At 38.5% G+C, this 22,925-nt stretch overlaps 1 protein-coding gene across 1 annotated transcript in view; it reads right to left on the bottom strand.

Annotated features, from left to right (window-relative positions):
* The window catches only part of PLCE1 (phospholipase C epsilon 1), a 353,407-nt gene that overhangs the window by 154,345 nt on the left and 176,137 nt on the right, over window positions 1–22,925 (bottom strand). Inside the window, exon 4 of the mRNA XM_049790786.1 lies at window positions 8,104–8,420. Coding sequence (XP_049646743.1) covers window positions 8,104–8,420 — 317 coding nt within the window. The remainder of the gene's footprint in view (window positions 1–8,103; window positions 8,421–22,925) is intronic.

Genomic DNA, 22,925 nt, shown 5'->3' with positions numbered 1-22,925 from the left:
TTAGATTGACAAAACAGGAGGGTGGGGGAAGTTCACTTGGGGAAAGTCAGTTGGAATCCTCTGTCTTCTGGGGTCTTGGTACAAATTTCATTGAATCTTGGGCTTATGGCCAATCCTGGAATCAGCTAGTTTAAAAGAGGAGCTGAGAAAATGGTCTTTCTAAGAAGCAAAAATGGTTCTCTTGGAACATAGGAAAAAGTGAACCTGTTAATGGACTTCTAAAGCTGAAACCAGACTTAGCCAAAGAAATCAACTGTTACACAAAAAAGCAGTTACACTGTAGTGAGCAGTGGTAGGTTATGGAGCTAATATTCATTCTGTTGAAAGATTTTGAGAACCAGCTACAGGTGCAGTTCAGAAAGAATCCCAGTCCTAAAAATCATCAACGGGTGAACAATTGGATAGAACACAGAGGCCATGCATTTGTGATCACAAATTTATCTACGAATACTCCCACCCTACCCTCCATGTTTCTACCAGCCTCTTGTGAGAAAAAGGCATGAAAGTGAAGCATAAGCTTAACTTTAATGTTGATTGCACTTATCTTTTTTCAAATTCAAGTATTAAAATATATAATTTCTTCAGCTTACCAAAAATGACTATCTCCTCTAGAAAGGAGTAATGTCACTAAGAAGGGTGAAAGCACACTAAGATCAAAAGAGAGGTAGACAAGGGATAGTGGATTGAAAGAGGAAGAAAAAAGGGAGAAGAGAAGAACAATATGATTTGAGACTGCCAAAGCAAGGGACTGTGTGGGTGGTCAGGAAGTGAAGTTGCTCGCTCAAGCCAAAAGGAGAAAGAGAACACTGGCTTCTCTATGCTTGGAAACAAGAATGTGCCTTGAGAGAAGTGCTACAATGGAAAGGGTTCAAAAGACACCTGCTGTTCAAATGAACAGAGCAGAACTGAGTTTATCCCACAAAACCCACCTTGACAAGGGCCTGCACATTCTTCTGTTTACTTTCAAGGACAGTTAATCACTTTTAAGAAGTTTCTCTGGTATGTATCATTTGGAACAAAAAAAAAAATGAAGAATGGGGAGAAACATGACTCTAAGCCATAATTAAAATCGATTTAAAATTATTTTGCCTCAAGTAAACTACCTGATGTTAGGTTTTTCCAGTTGTTTTCATGTCTATACTTCATACTGTATTTAAACCACATTTTCTTCAAGAATGAAAATATGCATCACTGCCCGAGATGCATCAGGGATATTGTTCCCTTTCCCCCACATTACAGGTAAGTCATGCTGAACAATGTTACTGTTTGTTTGTTTTTTGCTTTTGGACAACACCTGGTGGTGCTCAGGGGTTACTCCTGGCTCTGTGCTCACTGGCAGGCTTGTGGTACCATATGGGATGCCGAGGATCAAACGATGCTTGGCTGCATGCAAGGCAAACTTTTTTTTTTAATTTTTTTTATTTTTTTGGTTTTTGGGCCACACCCGGCGGTGCTCAGGGGTTACTCCTGGCTGTCTGCTCAGAAATAGCTCCTGGCCGGCACGGGGGACCAGATGGGACACCGGGATTCGAACCAACCACCTTTGGTCCTGGATCGGCTGCTTGCAAGGCAAACGCCGCTGTGCTATCTCTCCGGGCCTGCAAGGCAAACTTTTTACCCATTATGCTATCACTCTAGCCCCTAGAATTTTTGTTGGTGTTGTTGTTGTTTTATGGGTCACACCTGGTGGTGCTTAGGGATAACTCCTGACTCTGTACTCAGGAATCACTTCTGGTGAGCTCAGAAGACCACAGAGATGCCAAGATCAAACCCGGATCAGTTGTGTGCAAGGCAAACACCCTACTTGCTGTTCAATGACTCCAGCCCCAGAGTTATTAGAATTTGAGAACACTGATCTCATAATCGTGTACAACTAGGAAAATTAGGAACAAGCTACCTCTCCATAACATAGATCTTTTTAATTTTGGCAAAACATTTTACTGATTGAGATTTTTTAATTTAAAATACCTTTAATAATGGTTTCTCATGCATATAATTCCAATATCACCCTCACCACCAATGTACTCCAAGGACCCCAAGGACCCCAGTGCTCTTCCCTTCCAGTCCTCCACCATAATTCAATTGTATAGATCAGCTTTCCTGTTACCTTAATTTTTTTTTTTTTTTTTTGTGGTTTTTGGGTCACACCCAGCAGTGCTCAGGGATTATTCCTGGCTCCAGGCTCAGAAATTGTTCCTGGCAGGCACGGGGGACCATACGGGACGCCGGGATTCGAACCGATGACCTCCTGCATGAAAGGCAAATGCCTTACCTCCATGCTATCTCTCCGGCCCCTGTTACCTTAATTTTTACACCATGATTCTTGCTCACAAGAAGCACTAAGGCTTAATTAACTTAGTTAACAAAATCTGCAGCACAGGACTCAAAATGTTAAGAATGGTACTTCTGACAGTTTCATACTATTACTCACTTTCCTTAAGGTGAAATTTCATTGGTGCCCTGTTTCTGAGAAGTGCTTAATTAATGTTAAATGAACAACTGAATACAGGAACTAATGCAGGAACGAATTAACTAAATAATAAAAGCATTCCTATAATGGAGTGCTTGACTCAGATTCTTTGATATATATCTTTCTTCTGTTGAGGAAAATGCATTTATTTTTTTGTAGCATTGAGAACAAACTAAGTTAACATTGTTGTATATTTTCATTATATATTGCTTATTTTAAATTTCTTATTTTATTTATTTTTTATTTTTTTTTATTTTTTTATTTTTTTTTGGTTTTTTGGGCCACACCCGTTTGATGCTCAGGGGTTACTCCTGGCTATGTGCTCAGAAATCGCCCCTGGCTTGGGGGGACCATATGGGACGCCAGGGGATCGAACCGTGGTCCTTCCTTGGCTAGCGCTTGCAAGGCAGACACCTTACCTCCAGCGCCACCTACCCGGCCCCCAAATTTCTTATTTTAAAGGATACATTTGACTAGCAGTGAAAAGGAGCTATTAACAAATGCCTAATAAATGTTTTGAGTGAATGAATGATTAATACCACAAGTCTAGGAACTTGAATAAAAAAAAAAGGCACAGGAAAAAGAGTATAAAGAGATGGAAGAAGCAGGAAAGGAGACTTGATGCAAATCAAATAATTATAAATCAACAATTCTGTCTTTACTCTAAACTTCACCTTGATAATGTGATAAGTAGGAGGCAAGCAGTTGGAATGAGACTGAAGTAGTTTGATATTCAGATTCTGACATTTCACTCACGCCACTGTTATGAACTTGGAAAAGTGACTCAATTCCCTTGAACTTCTTTTTTTTTTACATTTTTATTCTGAAGTAATTTTAGATTTACAGAAAAGCTGCAAAAATAGTACTGAGTTCTCGTATATCCTTTACCCAGGATCTCCTAATGTTAAGATCTTTCACAACTATGGTAAAAATACCAGAAATAAACATTGATACTAAATAATGATACATGCCTTCTTATAATCTCACCAGTTTTTAAAGCGCTTTCTCTCTCTCTTTCCCACATTCTGTCTCTCTGTCTCTCTGTCTCTGTCTCTCTCTGTCTCTCTGTCTCTGTCTCTGTCTGTCTCTCTCACGGTGATGGAACCTGGGAACATGCAGTGCCAAATTTGATCCAGATTCTCAAGCCCAGAACTTCTGTCTAATTTTCTGAGCTATCTCTCTGCCCCATATCCATATTCATTTTCTAATACAAGATTCTAATACAAAATTAAAATAAAAAACACTAGATTTTACTTACTTCTTACTTTTCCTACTCTCTTCTAGTCTTTGACAGTCTTTCCTTACCTTTCATGATGTTGACCCTCTGAAAAGAAGATAACTCAATTAGGAGTTAGATAATTTTTCTCATTCTCAAATTATGTTATTCAAATTATTTTTGGTAAGAACTTTACAAAGATGATGCACTTATTTAGTAGAGCATCATATTAGGAGAAACTCATTAATAAATATAACTAGTGGTCATATTAGCCATGAACACTTATCTACAGCAATATCTGCTGAATTTCTTTTCCACTAATTTTTTTAGTAATTAATTTTTGTAATTAATTTTAGTAATTAATTTTTGTGGACCACAACCTTGAGACTATGCAGGCATCTTGTTTCTCAACATATAGCAATATACCAGTAATATCAGTTTTATAAGTGGTTCTTGCTCATAATAGTTTTTTACTATGGTGTCTCAACAGTGATTTTTATTTTCCTCATTCCATCCTACTTACTAATTAGACTAATTAAACAAACTTTTTGTTTGTTTCTGGGTCACACCTGCTCAGTGGCTACTTTTTTCTCAGTGCTTAGGGTTCACCCTTGGAGGTGCTCAAGGGACCATATATATTGTGCCAGGGACTGAACTGAAGTTGGCAGCATGTATAGGAAACACCTTAATTTCTTTCCTTTCCACTATCTTTCCTTCCCACTAATTAGAATTAATCTATAAATGATTTACTGTTCCATCCCACTGATTTATTCATTCATTTATTTATATAAGTATGGGCTCATGAATCTTTATTTAGTTTTAAGATTTATTATCTTTAGTATTTCTTTTTATTTTTTTGCAAGTTACTCCTGGTTCTATCTGCACTTGAGAATTACTCATGGTGGTGGTTGGGGACCATATGGGATCCCAAAGATTCAAGTCAGGACAGCCACATACAAGGCAAGCTCCCTACACACTGTACTATCATTTTGGCCCAGTACTTATTTCTTTTAAGTTAATTTTCTTCATCTGTGGGTCAGTGGCAATGACAACTGCCTTATCAAATTGTTATATAGAAAGAATAACGCAGCAGTAGGGTTTTTGCTTTGTACATAGCCAATCCAGATGCATGGTGGTTCGAAATCCGGCATCCCATATGGTCCCCTGTGCCTGCCAGGAATGATTTCTGAGCTCAGAGCCACTAGTAACTCCTGAGTGCCACCAGGTGTGACCCAAAAACTAAAAACCAAAACCAAAACCAAAACAAAAACAAAACAAAAAACCCTCAAAAAACCATTAAATAGAAGAAGATATTGGATTTATAAACTGCAAAAAGCTCAGTCCAGAGTACCAAATAAAGAAGTGGTACCTTTTATCTTTCCTTTTATTTTAAATTGAAAATAAAGCCAGCTTAATTTTGAGGAAAAGACATTACAAATAGGGAAAATATAAATTTTAGTAAAATTTTTATTTTAATTTCTTATAGCTTTTCTATCCTAAGGTATACAAAGTAACTAAAATTTAGCCATCTCAATGTTATTTAGCAGAAGTCATTTAAAACTTGCCTTAAAACCTATATAAAAATTTTTTAAACTAGCTTATCCATAATTTGTATGAAAATAGATGCTTGAGAATGCATGAAAACAGAGTGTTCTCTTAGTTTAGTGTTTTCCCAGAAATGTTGTTTATGTTCTAAAGTTGCTTAGCTAAACTATTTTCAGACATAATCTAAAGTGTCTTAATCCAGCTGTTTTTCATATCATTACTAATTCTAAATTACTGACATAGCTAATTCATCTTTGATTCCCAATGTTATAGTAAGTAGAGAATGGAAAAGTGAAATTTATTTCTACAAATTAATTTTATTTATTTATTTATTTATTTATTTATTTATTTATTTATTTATTTTGGTTTTTCGGGCCACACCCGTTTGATGTTCAAGGGTTACTCCTGGCTAAGCACTCAGAAATTGCCCCTGACTTGGGGGGACCATATGGGACGCCGGGGGATCAAACTGCGGTCCTTCCTTGGCTAGCGCTTGCAAGGCAGACACCTTACCTCTAGCACCACCTCGCTGGCCCCATACAAATTAATTTTAAATTCAATTTTAAATGTTCACTTTTAATTTCAGGTAAAAATTTTAAACAATGAAAGACTAAGAGACCAAAAATAACTGAGTACATAGATCTAGGTGTGGGGAGCCGAACTATTGGAACCTAGAACAAAGGACACCTCAGAAATCCCTGACCTTGTCACCCACGTGACCAGAGGCGCCCATGCCCTGAGGACAAAGGAAATAGATAAATACTAAAGTAAATTCAAAGCAGCCCAATACATCCAGCCAGAAAGAAAATCATAGACCAACTTGCCTTTGTGTTAGCAAAAGATTAATATGTTTACAGCTGGTTTTTTATTTATGCTTGCTGAGTAAAATTTATAAGACCCTGTTTGAATCTTGTGCTTTCAGTATAAACATGTGCTCAGGTCTACCTCTTTACCCCTCCCTATTACCTGCCCCCAGCTTATGCTAATGAGTGCTTGCAGTTGTAATTGGTGGAAACCTGTAACACCCTCTGACATATTTCGTCCTTAAAAGCTGATCTCCCCGGCAATAAACCCCTTTTGAACAGCATGCATTGTCTTGAGGATTTTTCTTACTAACTTCTTAAATTCTCTTCACAGATCGGGCCTGCTGGAGTAAACCCACAAATTACTAGCGACCTTCATTCCCACACCCCCGCGGGTTGGGGGTCCCCCACCGAAGGTTGCATCTAGGTGTTTTAAGTAATGCAGAAGAAACAGTATAAATCACCTTCACAAAATCATTATTTACTGGAACTTTCATTTTCTAACTCCTTCCTTCCTTCCTTCCTTCCTTCCTTCCTTCCTTCCTTCCTTCCTTCCTTCCTTCCTTCCTTCCTTCCTTCCTTCCTTCCTTCCTTCCTTCCTTCCTTCCTTCCTTCCTTCCTTCCTTCCTTCCTTCCTTCCTTCCTTCCTTCCTTCCTTCCTTCCTTCCTTCCTTCCTTCCTTCCTTCCTTCCTTCCTTCCTTCCTTCCTCCCTCCCTCCCTCCCTCCCTCCCTCCCTCCCTCCCTCCCTCCCTCCCTCCCTTCCTTCCTTCCTTCCTTCCTTCCCTCCCTCCCTCCCTCCCTCCCTCCCTCCCTCCCTCCCTCCCTCCCTCCTCCCTCCCTCCCTCCCTCCCTCCCTCCTTCCTTCTTCCATGTTCTGTCCTAGGCTAGTGCAAGGAAGGCAGATCCCTTACTGCTCCACGCCACTGCTTCACCCCTGCATGGCAATTTTTAAAAATAATTTTTTTGTGACCAACATGAATTACAAGTCTTTTACAGTAATATTTAAGGTACATAGTCACATTGAATCAGGGGTATTCCCATCACCAGTGTTGTCCTCCCTCCAAATCTGTTCCCAGCATCCCCCTTCTGGCCACCCCAGACTGCTAGTATAACTGATACCATGGCATTTTTTAAAGAAGTGAATTAAACATACCTGCAATTCTTTTGGAGCAATACATGCCCATGAATAGCTAAAGCAATCCTCAGGAAAAAGAAGCATGGTATTGGAATAAGGACAGACCTTCAGATCAATGGAATAGATTTGAGTAATCAGAGACTCCCAGCCATACAGTCAATTAATCTTTGATAAGGGAGCAAGAAATACAAAGTGAAGCAAGGAAAGGCTCTTCAAAAAGTGGTATTTGGATAACTGGTAACTACATGCAAAAAAGTGGGCTCAGACCTCTCTTTAACACCATGCACAAAGGTAAAATCAAAATGGATTAAAGATCTTGATATTGGACCTGAAATCATAAGGTAAATAGAGGAAAACAAAGGCAAAACACCCCATAACATTGAGACTAAAGGCATCTTCAAAGAGCACTGTCCAAGCAAAGGGAAGCAAAGATAAACAAATAAAGCATATTTAACATCTAACTAATTCATTAAATTATTAAATGGGAGGACACTATTGTATTTGTGGAATTATACCAACAAGATTGAAATTTTGTGTTTTGTTATTAAGGTAAATAAATTAAGCATAGAAGAAACCATGAAAACCACAAAACTTAGGTTGTGAGGTGGTACTAGGAAGCCAAAATGTTCCCTCACCTATTAACATGCTTAGAGACCTGCAGGTTATCCTCCCCATCCTTGCCTTGTAGGTGGCTGACCTTGGTTCAATACATAGTACATATAGTCCCCTCAAGCACCAATAGGAGTGATCACTGAGCAGTCAGGAGTAAACCCTGAGCATAGAGAGTCAGGAGTAAACCCTTAGGAGTCAGGAGTAAACCCTTAGCACAAAACCAGCAATAAATCCTTAGCACAGCTGGTGTACTCTACTCCCCCCTCACAAAAGCATTTCTTGAAGATTCAGTTACAAAATCAGAGCCCTCTGGCTTCTTACCTCATTGAATCTCATCACAAGATCTTCAAGGGCATTGTGTTCACCATTCTGGGAGGTAAGAATGGAAGTTGAGATGGATGCTTTGAGGCAGGGCAGGGCCCTTTGGCATTCTGGAGAGCCCAAATCTCGAGTCAAAAAGCAAAGGTAGTCAACTGGCAAGACTCTTCGATAGATATTCTGCTCTTGCTCCATCAAGATGCTGGCAACTTCTTCTGGGAACTGTATGAGAGGTTGCAGATCAATCAGCTCCTTGCTGATCCCAGCTGAACTTGAGGGCAAGGCACTAGAATTAGACATCGAGGGGACTGGTTGGTGCTCTGAAATAAAACAAGTCACAGTTATACAAAGATAATTTCCTGATATCTTCTTCAACAGAAAATATTTTACATTTCTTAATCAAAGTCTCTTCCAGGCAAATACTCCTTATTATAATGATCTTACTGATGTCTGACCTGCCAATATGAGAGGTCAGACATAATCCACCCCATTTTTCCATTTTTAGCAGAAGTATTAATTCAGCAAATTATCCTGAGAGTAGCTCACTATACCATTTTACAGAGTAGCAGAGAAGTAAAAAGTGTCACATCCTTCTATAACAGAGTAAGAAAGAAGGAAAGGTGGGTATGAAAATAATTAATTTTATTTAAAAAGGCTATAAAAGGGAAGGCATGTATATATCTGAATATTGTATGGAAATATGTGGAAGATATGAGGACCCCTGCACACAAGAAGCCCTGCACACATGGGCTATTTGCCTAGATTCCATTTCCAAAGAAAATTCAATACAATTTCTATTCTCCCTTGAACTTTAAATACTCTAAGCCTTAGACTTCTTCATGTACCTCTTCTGAAGAATAGTCTATATCCCTGGTTCTTTCTTCTGGATAAAAAATGACAAGCATATCATCTTGACCCCAAACCACATAACCTATACAAATTAATAATCCAGTAAGGATACAGAAGAGGAAACAGTAAACCAGGTCTGTCCTGAGAGTACCTACTTCTTAGATCACCAGGTTGACTGGGCATCTCTGTTGAAGATCTGGGCTGATATTCTCTCAACCCACCATCCCCTTACAGCCTATTTTTGAAAACATAGCCCAGAAAACCACATTTGAAACACAGCTCAGAAAAGGTCCTGAGTTTCACTTGTTATTAAATTTAATTGCTGTATTTCAAAGAAATGCTCTCAGTAGCATTTCAGAATAAATTGCAAAGAAAAAGCTTTAAAGTCTGAGCCACATCACTTCTCAGCCTTTTGGCTAAGATCAAGTGTAAAGTCTGAGCCACATTATGCTGTACTGATGGAAGTCTAAATTTGTTTTCAATGTATTGCAATTAGAAATTTATTTTGTCTCTTGTATAAAATTCATAGTATTTCAACTATTATTTTCTCTTTTATTCTAAAAATAAGAGATGTAAGTAATTGTTCAATTATTCATTCTAAGTATTCAAATCTATTATATGAACCAGACTACCAAGAAAAGCAAAGAATGAATACTTGCTAAACTATATTTGGTTTTTCTTGAGTTCTTATTTGAATGTAACCAGAATGAATGCTCAAATATAGCCGATATTTCCTCACTTTATAACTTGCTAAATAATTTAAAAAGTGATTGACTTTACTAAGAATTAAATGTGGTCTGCATACAGGTACAGAATACAATCTCTGAACACCAACAACTTATGTACAATGAAATTCACCAGGCACAGAAACTTTCCCCAGAAGTAACCTTAAGACATAAATTTAAGGGGCCGGAGAGATAGCATGGAGGTAAGATGTTTGCCTTTCATGCAGAAGGTCATCAGTTTGAATCCCAGTGTCCCATATGGTCCCCCGTGTCTGCCAGGAGCAATTTCTGAGCATGGAGCCAGGAGTAACCCCTGAGCACTGCCGGGAGAGACCCAAAACCACCAAAAAAAAAAAAAAAAAGACATAAATGTTAACTGTGGATTTCTCTGAAGAAAAGCTAACTCCCAAATCCTATGAAACAACAATTTCTCTCTTTTATTTAATAAAATCTTTATTTTTTTTTATAATTTTTATTTTGACCATATTGGCTTACATATCTTTCACAGTAATATTTTAGGTACATAATAACATTGAATCAGGGGAATTTCCATCACCAAATTTGCCCTCCCTCCACCCCCGTTCCCATCCTGCATCCCATATCACCCACCCTCACCCCCTGGGCTGCTAGAATCAGTGTGTCTAGCTTACTACTTAGTGATCATTTAGTGATCATATATCTGGTTGGTCCTGGTACCCTCCTTTATTTCCCCCTCTGTTTGAGAGGCAAAACTAGATAGTTCAAGTTATGGTTTTTTTTTTGTTTTGTTTTGTTTTGTTTTTGTGGTTTTTGGGTCACACCTGGCAGTGCTCAGGGTTTATTCCTGGCTCCAGGCTCAGAAATTGCTCCTGGCAGGCATGAGGGACCATATGGGACGCTGGGATTCGAACTGATGACCTCCTGCATGAAAGGCAAACGCCTTACCTCCATGCTATCTCTCTGGCCCCTATATGGTTTTGTTTGAAGAAAGAAAAAGCAATAAAGTGGGGTAAAAATCAAATAAGCCGAAAATGGGTGTAGTCCTTAAAGAGGCTCCCAACCTCAGTTTGAGAGAGAACAGGAAAAAAGGAATTGAAATACCACAACAATACAAAAAGAAATATCGAATAAAATATCCAGTGAGTACTACAGTACTAAAGGCAAGCACCACTTAATAGTCTCGGTCCTGGAATAAAACCATGCTAGTGCGCAAAAAGAAAGAGAAAGATAAAATAACATAAAATAAGATTGTGGACATCAACTTCAATATCTACACCAAAACAAAGAAGTCAAAAAAGATAAAAATAAAAAATAAATAGGTAGATAAATAGATAAAAAAAACTATTTTGTGCCCCCCCCACTGTTATTATTTTTTTCCTGCATAGGCTTAGTAAAAATTGGGAGCATTAGAGAGGGAATTCCCTTGACCTAGGAGATACAGGGTCTCTGCACCCTTGAAGTATAGTGTCATGGGATTGACTGTAGACTCCTTGTCTGTTTATTTACTTTCCCCTCTGTGCTTTTGTGGTGTATGGAAGACTTCTGCTTCATCATGGGCAATAAAATCAGATCTCTGTATCTAGAGATCTTGGTAGCTGCATAGGTCTTCTCTTTTATGTGAGGGGAGAGACTGAAAAATTGTAAATTTTGGAGACACACTCAACAAACACCTCCATACCAATGGCCCAGTTTCACTGCTCTTTCATTAATCTCTGCAGAGACATCTAAGTGCCCCAAATTCCAGGAATAATAGTTCTTTAGCTAATATCTCTGGGAATCTTTGGAGCCAGGGCAAGCAACCTCTTTCTCCAGCATCAACCTTTCCACTTTGACTCTGTACTTCCTGAAGTCCTGATAGCCCCATCCACCATATGAGATCATCAACCCAGCTCCACAGATTCTAGAAGTCCTGGACACCCACACAGTCTTCTTCTTAAATAATTCCTTTACTTAAGCACTGTGGTTACAGAAATATTCAGAGTTAGTTTTCAGTCATAAAATGTACACTGCCCTTCACCAGTGTAATTTTCTCAACCTATGTCCCCCATTTCCCTTCCATCCCCAGTCCCTGACCATCTCTGGAGCATACATTTTGCTTCTTTCTCGCACGCACACTCTCATATGTTCATTGCAGCACTATTCACAATAGCCAGATTCTGGAAACAACCCAGATGCCTGGCAAACAGATGAATAGTTAAGAAACTGGTACATGGAGCCGGCGAGGTGGCGCTAGAGGTAAGGTGTCTGCCTTGCAAGCACTAGCCAAGGAAAGATCACGACCGTGGTTCGATCCCCCGGCGTCCCATATGGCCCCCCAAGCAAGGGTCAATTTCTGAGCGCTTAGCCAGGAGTAACGCCTGAGCATCAAACGGGTGTGGCCCGAAAAACAAAACAAAACAAAAAAAGAAACTGGTACATATACACAATGGCATACAATGTAGCTAGCTGTTAGGAAAAAATGAAGTCATAAAAGTTAGCCTATACATGGATGCATATAAAGATTATTACACCTCCATAATTTTAATACTGATAAGAATACACCAAATTATATTCGAAACTATCACAGAATCCATATACCAAAACCAACAGAATGTTCAACTAGCAATAACTAGTTTAGTAAATCTTCAAACAATGACATAATGACCTCATTATGACAATTTTCACAAATTTCTCTTAATCAAGTTATTTTGATAATTCCATTACCATTTAGTCATAGCAAACAATATTAAGTAAATTATTCATACATGCTAAGGGGCATGCTTGGGGGAAGTTGGGAAACAGGGAATAATAGTGAAGGAAATAGTATACTGGTGCTGGGATTGTAGCTTCTACAACCTCAAAGGAAATGGTGACTAGGATACAAAGACTATCCACGAAATGGGAGAAATTGTCACTCAATAATGATAATTGTTTAATACCTTAAATGTTTAAAACCTTGGTAGACCATAGCAAGAAAAACACATCTAACTCCATTCAAAAATGGGGAGAAGAAATGAACAGACAGTTCCTCAAAGAGAAAATACAGATGGCTAAGAGGCACATGAAATCATTAATCATCACAATTACCATCACATTAATTATCAGGGAAATGCAAAATCAAAACAACAATGAGATGTTAAGTCAATTACAGAGACTGGCACACATCACGAAGCTTATGAACAACGTGTGCTTTTTTTTTGTTTTGTTTTGTTTTTGTTTTTTTGGGGGTCACACCCAGCGGTGCTCAGGGGTTACTCCTGGCTGTCTGCTCAGAAAACCTCCTGGCAGGCAGGGGGGGCCATATGGGACACCGGGACTCGAACCAACCACCTTTGGTCCTGGGTCGGCTGCTTGCAAGGCAAACGCCGCTGTGCTATCTCTCCGGGCCCACACGTGTGCTTTTGTGAATGCAGAGAAAAAGGTACTCTCTTTCACTGTTAGTGAGAATGTCAACGGGTTCAGCCTTTTTGAAAAACAATATGGACTTTCCTCAAAAACCTGAAAGTGGAGTTCCCATATGATCCAGCAATACCACTCTTAAGGATATACCCCAGGAACACAAAAATACACTACAAAAATGTCCTCTACACTCCTATGTTCAGTTCAGCACTATTTACAATAGCTAGAATCTGGGAAAAACCCAGGTGCTCAACAACAGATGAATGGCTAAAGAAACCCTAGTAAATCTATGGAATGGAATACTATGCAGCCATTAGAAAAAATTAAGTCATAAATTTTTTTTATTCTTGGAGGGACATAGAGATTATTATGCTGAATAAAATGAGCTGGAAGAAGCAGATAGTCATAGAACAATCTCACTCATTTGTGGAAAATAAAAAAAAAAGACAGAATGGTAATAATATCCAGTGATGATAGAAATGAGAACCAGGAGGACTAATCCATAGTAGGAAGCTTGCCACAAAGAGCTGTAGTGCAGTTAGGGTAAAGAAAATCCCACTATGACAATGATAGTTGGAGCTGATCACTTTGAACAATAACTGGATGTTGAATGGAAATAACATAGTATGCATGGTGCCCAGCCATTAACAGTAATGCAAACCAGTGTCTAAAAAGGAAGAGAGAAATAAAATTTACTATATACTATATATTTATTAACTCTAAATGTACTATTATTTAATTTTTTTAGGGATCTTTAGTAGTTAGTGCTATATTTATAATTATTTTACCAAGAGGAACAAAATTGTGATGGAACATTGTAAATAAATATGTTGTCTAATAACAATAAAAGAAAGAAGATCCCCATATATACTGGAAAATTTCTAGAGATAGCAGGTTATTTTTTATTACAGCACATTAAATGTTTATACACACTGTCTTATCAGTATGTCTTACTTTTTGCTCTTTTCTGATTGCTTTGGGTAGACAAAACTAATTTCAAACATTCATATTGCTCTATTGGAAAAATAGGAGAAAACTTAGAGTATTTTTGACAATAAAATGTTTATCGAGCAGTACATTCCTGAAGAATGGTTAGCCTTAAGAGATGTGGATCATTCTAGAACTAAACACAAGCAACTCATCTGAACCCTGGAGTTTGACTACAGATTAGCTACTTAAATATATACATTAATTGCCAAGAAGGCATTCTGTGTCTTTAAAATTATGATCAATAAGTAATAATAGTAAATTTTAATATTAATTATATAACCATTATTTAATACATTATTAAATAATAAGAATAACGAGCATTTACTAACTGCTAGAACTTGCAAATCTCCCTCCAGAGATTTCCCTCAGTTCTCATAACTATTCTGACAAACAGCATAGCCTTCTGTGCTATTACTATCCTAATTTTTGCAAATGGATACAGAGGTTGAAGAACTGCTCAAAATCGCACTAAGAGTAGGACTGGAAGCTGAGTCATATCAATTTGATATCAAAGCTCAGGCTCAGACCACACTGACTGGAAGGTTTTGTTCTTTTTGGTTTCTCTATGTACAACTGACAATCAGATGTTTCCTCAGTGGTATGCAAGGCAGAACAAAAACTGAATGCTGGAAATAGAAGAAACTCCAGGGTACTTGGGAACAATTTTTTGTGTTTTATAGATTAAGCACTATTCTCTGGGAGGACAAATTCTTTGCCTAAAATTACAAGCTTATGTGTGGCAAAGTTGGACTAGATCCTAAGGTCCAATTTCCAGTTCAGAGTATTCAGTCTCTACTCCCTTGCCTTCCCTAATTAATGTGATGATAATTGGAGACACTGTAACCTTCCCTGGAAGGGAAAAAATGTACCCAAAGAAACCAAGCGTATAATCCACTGTGATTGTTCAAAAATTACAAATGTGGGGATGCAGCCAGTTCAGGTACTGACGGGTAAGTAACTATGTCATAGGGGTGGTAGAAATCAAAGGAGAATGCATGTAAAATGTTCAGTACATACTCAAATCAGAATTTAGACATTATTTCTTTTTTTTTTTTTTTTTGGTTTTTGGGCCACACCCGGTGACGCTCAGGGGTTACTCCTGGCTATGCGCTCAGAAGTCGCTCCTGGCTTGGGGGACCATATGGGACGCCGGGGGATCAAACCGCGGTCCGTCCTAGGCTAGCTCAGGCAAAGCAGGCACCTTACCTCTAGCGCCACCGCCCGGCCCCTAGACATTATTTCTTTTTTTTTTTTTTTTTTTTTTTTTTGGTTTTTGGGTCTCACCCGGCAGTGCTCAGGGGTTACTCCTGGCTCCAGGCTCAGAAGTCGCTCCTGGCAAGCATGGGGGACCATATGGGACGCCGGGATTCGAACCGATGACCTTTTGCATGAGAGGCAAACACCTTACCTCCATGCTATCTCTCCGGCCCCTAGACATTATTTCTAATCATCCTCCTTAAGATCATTTGAAAGGAGAAGCAATTATGTAACCTTTCATATTAGAAGCCAAATGGAAAAACTTCCAAAAAAATGACAATTTTTTGCCTTGGAAACTTTTGCTTTGTTTTCATAACTTGCAATTTATATCTTCTGGTGTAGCATTCATATAATAAAAATATTTTTTTAAAGATCCTCAATGACTTTTCTTTATTCATCTGAAAAGAAATGTCCATAACATTCTTCCATACATTGCAGTACATTTCCTAGATGATGCTACAAGACCCCATCTTGCTATTTTTAATACATAAATTCTTTTATTGAAACATGTGAGAGAGTTACAAAGTTGTTTCTGATTGAGTTTCAGTTATACAATGTACAATAAATACCCTTCACCAGTGCACATTTTCTACCACCCATGTCCCCAGTTTCTCTCCTGTCTTCCCCACTGCTTTCTTTCCTGCCAAACTCTATAACAGGTATTTTTTCTTCTGTCTCTCTCTTCTTTCCCCTCTATTTATTTTTTTGGGAGGCCACACCTGGTGACACTCAGGGGTTACTCCTGGCTGTGCACTCAGAACTCGCTCCTGGCTTGGGGGACCATATGGGACGCCGGGGGATGGAACCATGGTCCATACTATGCTATCGTTGGCAAGTCCCCTTTAGACACTGTGGTTTGCAATACTGTTACTGATGGGTTTTGTGCATATCATTTTCTCTTCTTTCAGCACCCACTTCTTGTCCAGAGGAATCATTTCCAACTATCATTGTCATAGTGGTCCCTTCTCTGGCCTAACTTCACACCCCCACTCTTGGTAGCAAGTTTTTTACCATGAATCAGACCTCCAGGCACTCATGTCTATTGTTTTGGGGTATTATTATAACACTATATTTTTATTATCCCCAAAATAAATGAAATAATTTTATATCTACTACTCCATTTGGTTCAGCATAATACATAATAACCATCCATGTATAAGAAAATTTCATGACATCATTTTTCTAAAAGCTGCATAGTATTCCATTGTGTAGACATACCATAGTTTTCTTATCCACTCATCTGCTCTTGGCACCTGGGTTGCTTTCTGATTCTAGCAATTGTAAATATTGCTGCAATGAATATAGGAGTGCAGATCACTTTTCTACATTGAGTTCTTGGATCCCTAACGCATATTCCCAGGAGCACCTTTGCTGGGTATTACAAGAGCTCAATGTCTAGTTTCTTTTAGGAAATCCATATTATTTTATAAAAGGCTGAAACAGTCGACATTCCCTTGAACAGTGAAAGAGAGTCCCTTTCTCTCTGCATCCATACCAGTACAGGTTGCTCTTGTGCTTAGTGGTGTGTGCCAGTCTTTGTGGTGTAAGATGATATCCCTGTTTTTTGTTTGTTTGTTTTTGGGTCACATCCAGCAGCACTCAGGGGTTACTCCTGGCTCTACGCCCAGAAATTGCTCCTGGCAGGCTCAGGGAACCATATGGGATGCCGGGATTCAAACCATCGTTCTTTTCCATGCAAGGCAAACACACTACCTTCATGTTATCTCTCCGGCCCTGATATCTCATTTTGATTTGCATCTCTCTGATGATTAATGATGTGGAGCATTTTTTTCATGTGCCTTTTGGTCATTTGTATTTCTTCTTTGAGGAAGCTTCTCTTTATCATTTCTTCCCATTTTTGAATGGGGTTAGATGTTTCTTTTCTTAAGTTCCACCAAAACCTTATATATCTTGTATATTAAAGATTTATCAGATGGTTATTAGGGGAATAGTTTGTCCATTACTCGGGCAGTCTTTTTTATCTTAGTCACATTTCCTTAGAGGTGCAGAAGTCTTTTAGTTTAATTTAGTCCCATTTGTTCATCTTTGCTTCCACTTGCTTGATCAATGGTTTTTCAATCTTGAAGATACCTTTAGCTTCAATATCAGGGAAAGTTCAGCCTACATGTTCTATATACCTAATGGTTCAGGTCTAATATCAAGGTCTTTAATTCAATTTGATTTGAAATTTGTGCAGGGCATTAAAGAGAGGCTGTGTTCACTTTTTTGCATGTAGTTGACCAGCTTTCCCAGTTTTCATTTGTTGAAAAGGTTTTGCTTGCTCTATTTCATACATCTTGCCTGTTTATCAGAGATTAATTTATCATTTACCTGAAGGTCAACATGCTATCCTTAACTCTGTAGCTCTCCCTTATTTGAGCAAAATACTCAGATTGATTCTAGTTTTGCATTCTCATAAAACCCTAACATGATGTCAGAGAAGTCTCAGTTAAATTCTTTCATGCTGAAATATTGCTGATGATTTATGTCCTTTCTTTATTAAAACTGAGATATAATTCACTTACCAAAAATTCACTTTTAAAAGTGTACAATAGTGGTTTTTAGTTTACGCACAGAATTGTGTCATTATTACCACAATAGATGGTATTAGATGATTTTTTTATATATTGTGACAATTTCTTTTTTTTTCCAGTTAATCCTAAATTGTAGTGCATCTTTTATACTTTTTCTTTTTTTTTTTTTAACACCACCCATCACCAGTGCAACATTCCCATCACCAATGTCCCAAGTCTCCCTCCTCCCCACCCGACCCCCGCCTGTACTCTAAACAGGTTCTCAATTTCCCTCATACATTCTCATTATTAGGACAGTTCAAAATGTAGTTATTTATCCAACTAAACTCATCACTCTTTGTGATGAGCTTCCTGAGGTGAGCTGGAACTTCCTGCTCTTTTCTCTTTTGTGTCTGAAAGTTATTATTGCAAGAATGTCTTTCATTTTTCTTAAAACCCATAAATGTGTGAGACCATTCTGCGTTTTTCTCTCTCTCTCTGACTTATTTCACTCAGCATAATAGATTCCGTGTACATCCATGTATAGGAAAATTTCATGACTTCATCTCTCCTGACAGCTGCATAATATTCCATTGTGTATATGTACCACAGTTTCTTTAGCCATTCGTCTGTTGAAGGGCATCTTGGTTGTTTCCAGAGTCTTGCTATGGTAAATAGTGCTGCAATAAATATAGGTGTAAGGAAGGGGTTTTTGTATTGTATTTTTGTGTTCCTAGGGTATATTCCTAGGAGTGGTATAGCTGGATCATATGGGAGCTCGATTTCCAGTTTTTGGAGGAATCTCCATATCGCTTTCCATAAAGGTTGAACTAGACAGCATTCCCACCAGCAGTGGATAAGAGTTCCTTTCTCTCCACATCCCCGCCAACACTGTTTATTCTCATTCTTTGTGATGTGTGCCATTCTCTGGGGTGTGAGGTGGTATCTCATCGTTGTTTTGATTTGCATCTCCCTGATGATTAGTGATGTGGAGCACTTTTTCATGTGTCTTTTGGCCATCTGTATTTCTTCTTTGTCAAAGTGTCTGTTCATTTCTTCTCCCCATTTTTTGATGGGATTAGATGTTTTTTTCTTGTAAAGTTCTGTCAGTGCCTTGTATATTTTGGAGATTAGCCCCTTATCTGATGGGTATTGGGTGAATAGTTTCTCCCACTCAGTGGGTGGCTCTTGTATCTTGGGCACTATTTCCTTTGAGGTGCAGAAGCTTCTCAGCTTAATATATTCCCATCTGTTAATTTCTGCTTTCACTTGCTTGGAGAGTGCAGTTTCTTCCTTGAAGATGCCTTTAGCCTCAATGTCCTGGAGTGTTTTACCTACGTATTGTTCTATATATCTTATGGTTTTGGGGCTGATATCGAGGTCTTTAATCCATTTGGATTTTACCTTCGTACATGATGTTAGCTGGGGGTCTAAGTTCAATTTTTTGCAAGTGGCTACCCAGTTTTGCCAACACCACTTGTTGAAGAGGCTTTCTTTGTTCCATTTAGGATTTTTTGCTCCTTTATCAAAAATTAGATGATTGTATGTCTGGGGAACATTCTCTGAGTATTCAAGCCTATTCCACTGATCTGAGGGCCTGTCTTTATTCCAATACCATGCTGTTTTGATAACTATTGCTTTGTAGTAAAGTTTAAAGTTGGGGAAAGTAATTCCTCCCATATTCTTTTTCCCAATGATTGCTTTAGCTATTCGAGGGTGTTTATTGTTCCAAATGAATTTCAAAAGTGTCTGATCCACTTCTTTGAAGAATGTCATGGGTATCTTTAGGGGGATCGCATTAAATCTGTACAGTGCTTTGGGGAGTATTGCCATTTTAATGATGTTAATCCTGCCAATCCATGAGCAGGGTATATGCTTCCATTTCCGCGTGTCCTCTCTTATTTCTTGGAGCAGAGTTTTATAGTTTTCCTTGTATAGGTCCTTCACATATTTAGTCAAGTTGATTCCAAGATATTTGAGTTTGTGTGACACTATAGTGAATGGAGTTGTTTTCTTAATGTCCATTTCTTCCTTATTAGTATTGGTGTATAGGAAGGCCATTGATTTTTGTGTGTTAATTTTGTAGCCTGCCACCTTGCTATATGAGTCTATTGTTTCTAGAAGCTTTTTGATAGAGTCTTTGGGGTTTTCTAAGTAGAGTATCATGTCATCTGCAAACAGTGAGAGCTTGACTTCTTCCTTTCCTATCTGGATTCCCTTGATATCCTTTTCTTGCCTAATCGCTATAGCGAGTACTTCCAGTGCTATGTTGAATAGGAGTGGTGAGAGAGAACAGCCTTGTCTTGTGCCAGAATTTAGAGGAAAGGCTTTCAGTTTTTCTCCATTGAGGACAATATTTGCCTCTGGCTTGTGGTAGATGGCCTTAACTATATTGAGAAAGGTTCCCTCCATTCCCATCTTGCTGAGAGTTTTGATCAAGAATGGGTGTTGAACCTTGTCAAATGCTTTCTCTGCGTCGATTGATATGATCATGTGATTTTTATTTTTCTTGCTGTTGATGTTGTGTATTATGTTGATAGATTTACGGATGTTAAACCAGCCTTGCATTCCTGGAATGAAACCTACTTGATCGTAGTGGATGATCTTCTTAATGAGGCATTGAATCCTATTTGCCAGGATTTTGTTGAAGATCTTTGCATCTGCATTCATCAGCAATATTGGTCTGTAATTTTCTTTTTTCGTAGCATCTCTGTCTGGTTTAGGTATCAAGGTAATGTTGGCTTCATAAAAGCTATTTGGAAGTTTTCCTGTTTTTTCAATTTCATGAAAGAGTCTTGCCAGGATTGGTAGTAGTTCCTCTTGAAAGGTTTGAAAGAATTCATTAGTAAATCCATCTGGGCCTGGGCTTTTGTTTTTGGGCAGACATTTGATTACTTTCTTAATTTCCTCAATAGTAATGGGTGTGTTTAGATATGCTACATCCTCTTCATTCAATCGTGGAAGATTATAAGATTCCAAAAATTTATCCATTTCTTCCAGGTTTTCATTTTTAGTGGCATAGAGTTTCTCAAAGTAGTTTCTGATTACCCTTTGAATCTCTACCATATCAGTAGTGATCTCTCCTTTTTCATTCCTAATACGAGTTATCAAGTTTCTCTCTCTTTCTTTCTTTGTTAGTTTTGCCAGTGGTCTATCAATCTTGTTTATTTTTTCAAAGAACCAACTTCTGCTTTCGTTGATCTTTCGGATTGTTTTTTGGGTTTCCACTTCATTGATTTCTGCTCTCAGCTTTGTTATTTCCTTCTGCCTCCCTATTTTTGGATCCTTTTGTTGAGCACTTTCTAATTCTATGAGCTGCGTCATTAAGCTATACAGGTATGCCCCTTCTTCTTTCTTGATGTGTGCTTGCAAAGCTATAAATTTTCCTCTCAGTACTGCTTTTGCTGTGTCCCATAGGTTCTGATAATTTGTGTCTCCATTGTCATTTGTTTTCAGGAAGGTTTTGATTTCCTCTTTGATTTCATCTCGGACCCACTGATTATTCAGTATGAGGCTATTTAACTTCCAGGTGTTAAAATTTTTCTTCTGTGTCCCTTTGTAGTTTATATATAATTTCAGGGCTTTGTGGTCAGCAAAGGCAGCCTGCAAAATTTCTATCCTCTTGATATTATGGAGATATGTTTTGTGTGCTAACATGTAGTCTATCCTAGAGAATGTCCCATGTACATTAGAGAAAAATGTGTATCCAGGCTTCTGGGGGTGGAGTGTCCTGTATATATCTACTAGGCCTCTTACTTCCATTTCTCTCCTCAGGTCTAGTATATTCTTGTTGGGTTTCAGTCTGGTTGACCTGTCTAGTGTTGACAATGCCGTGTTGAGGTCTCCCACAATTATTGTGTTGTTATTGATATTATTTTTCAGATTTGTCAACAGTTGTATTAAATATTTTGCTGGCCCCTCATTCGGTGCATATATGTTTAGGAGGGTGATTTCTTCCTGCTGTACATATCCCTTGATTAATACAAAATGTCCATCTTTGTCCCTTACTACTTTCCTAAGTATAAAGTTTGCATCATCTGATATTAATATGGCCACTCCTGCTTTTTTTTGGGTGTTGTTTGCTTGGATGATTTTCCTCCAGCCTTTTATTTTGAGTCTATGTTTGTTCTGACTATTCAGGTGCGTTTCTTGTAGGCAGCAGAAGGTTGGATTGAGTTTTTTGATCCATTTAGCCACTCTGTGTCTCTTAACTGTGCATTTAGTCCATTGACATTGAGAGAAAGAATTGTCCTGGGAGTTAGTGCCATCTTTATATTAAAGTTTGGTGTGTCTGTTGGTAAGCCTTGTCTTAAAGTATGCCGTTCAGTTTTTCTTTTAAGAATGGTTTTGAGGGGCCGGGCGGTGGCGCTGGAGGTAAGGTGCCTGCCTTGCCAGCGCTAGCCTAGGACGGACCGCGGTTCGATCCCCCGGCGCCCCATATGGTCCCCCAAGAAGCCAGGAGCAACTTCTGAGCGCATAGCCAGGAGTAACCCCTGAGCGTCACAGGGTGTGGCCCAAAAACCAAAAAAAAAAAAAAAAAAAAAAAAAAAAGAATGGTTTTGAGTCTGTGAAGTTTTTGAGCTGTTGTTTGTCTGTGAAACTATGTATTGTTCCTTCAAACCTAAAAGTGAGTTTTGCTGGGTGCAGTATTCTAGGCGAAGCATTTATTTCATTGAGTTTTGTCACTATGTCCCACCACTGCCTTCTGGCCTTGAGTGTTTCTGGTGACAGGTCTGCAGTAAATCTCAAGGATGTTCCCTTAAATGTAATTTCTCTTTTCGATCTTGCTGCTTTCAGAATTCTGTCTCTATCTATGGGATTCGTCATTGTGACTAGGATGTGTCTTGGGGTGTTTTTTCTGGGGTCTCTTTTAGTTGGCACTCTTCGGGCATGCAGGATTTGATCACATGTATTCATTATCTCTGGTAGTTTCTCTTTAATGATGTTCTTGACTGTTGATTCTTCCCGGAGATTTTCTTCCTGAGTCTCTGGGACTCCAATGATTCTTAAGTTGTTTCTGTTGAGCTTATCATAGACTTCTATTTTCATCTGTTCCCATTCTTTGAGTAATTTTTCCATTGTTTGATCATTTGCTTTGAGGCTTTTTTCCAATTTCTTCTGCTGTATGTAATTG

The sequence above is a fragment of the Suncus etruscus genome, chromosome 17, assembly GCF_024139225.1.
Source record: "Suncus etruscus isolate mSunEtr1 chromosome 17, mSunEtr1.pri.cur, whole genome shotgun sequence".
Classification (NCBI taxonomy): Eukaryota; Metazoa; Chordata; class Mammalia; order Eulipotyphla; family Soricidae; genus Suncus; species Suncus etruscus.
Note: the sequence above shows the minus strand (reverse complement) of the source record. Positions and strands in the feature narration are given on the sequence as shown.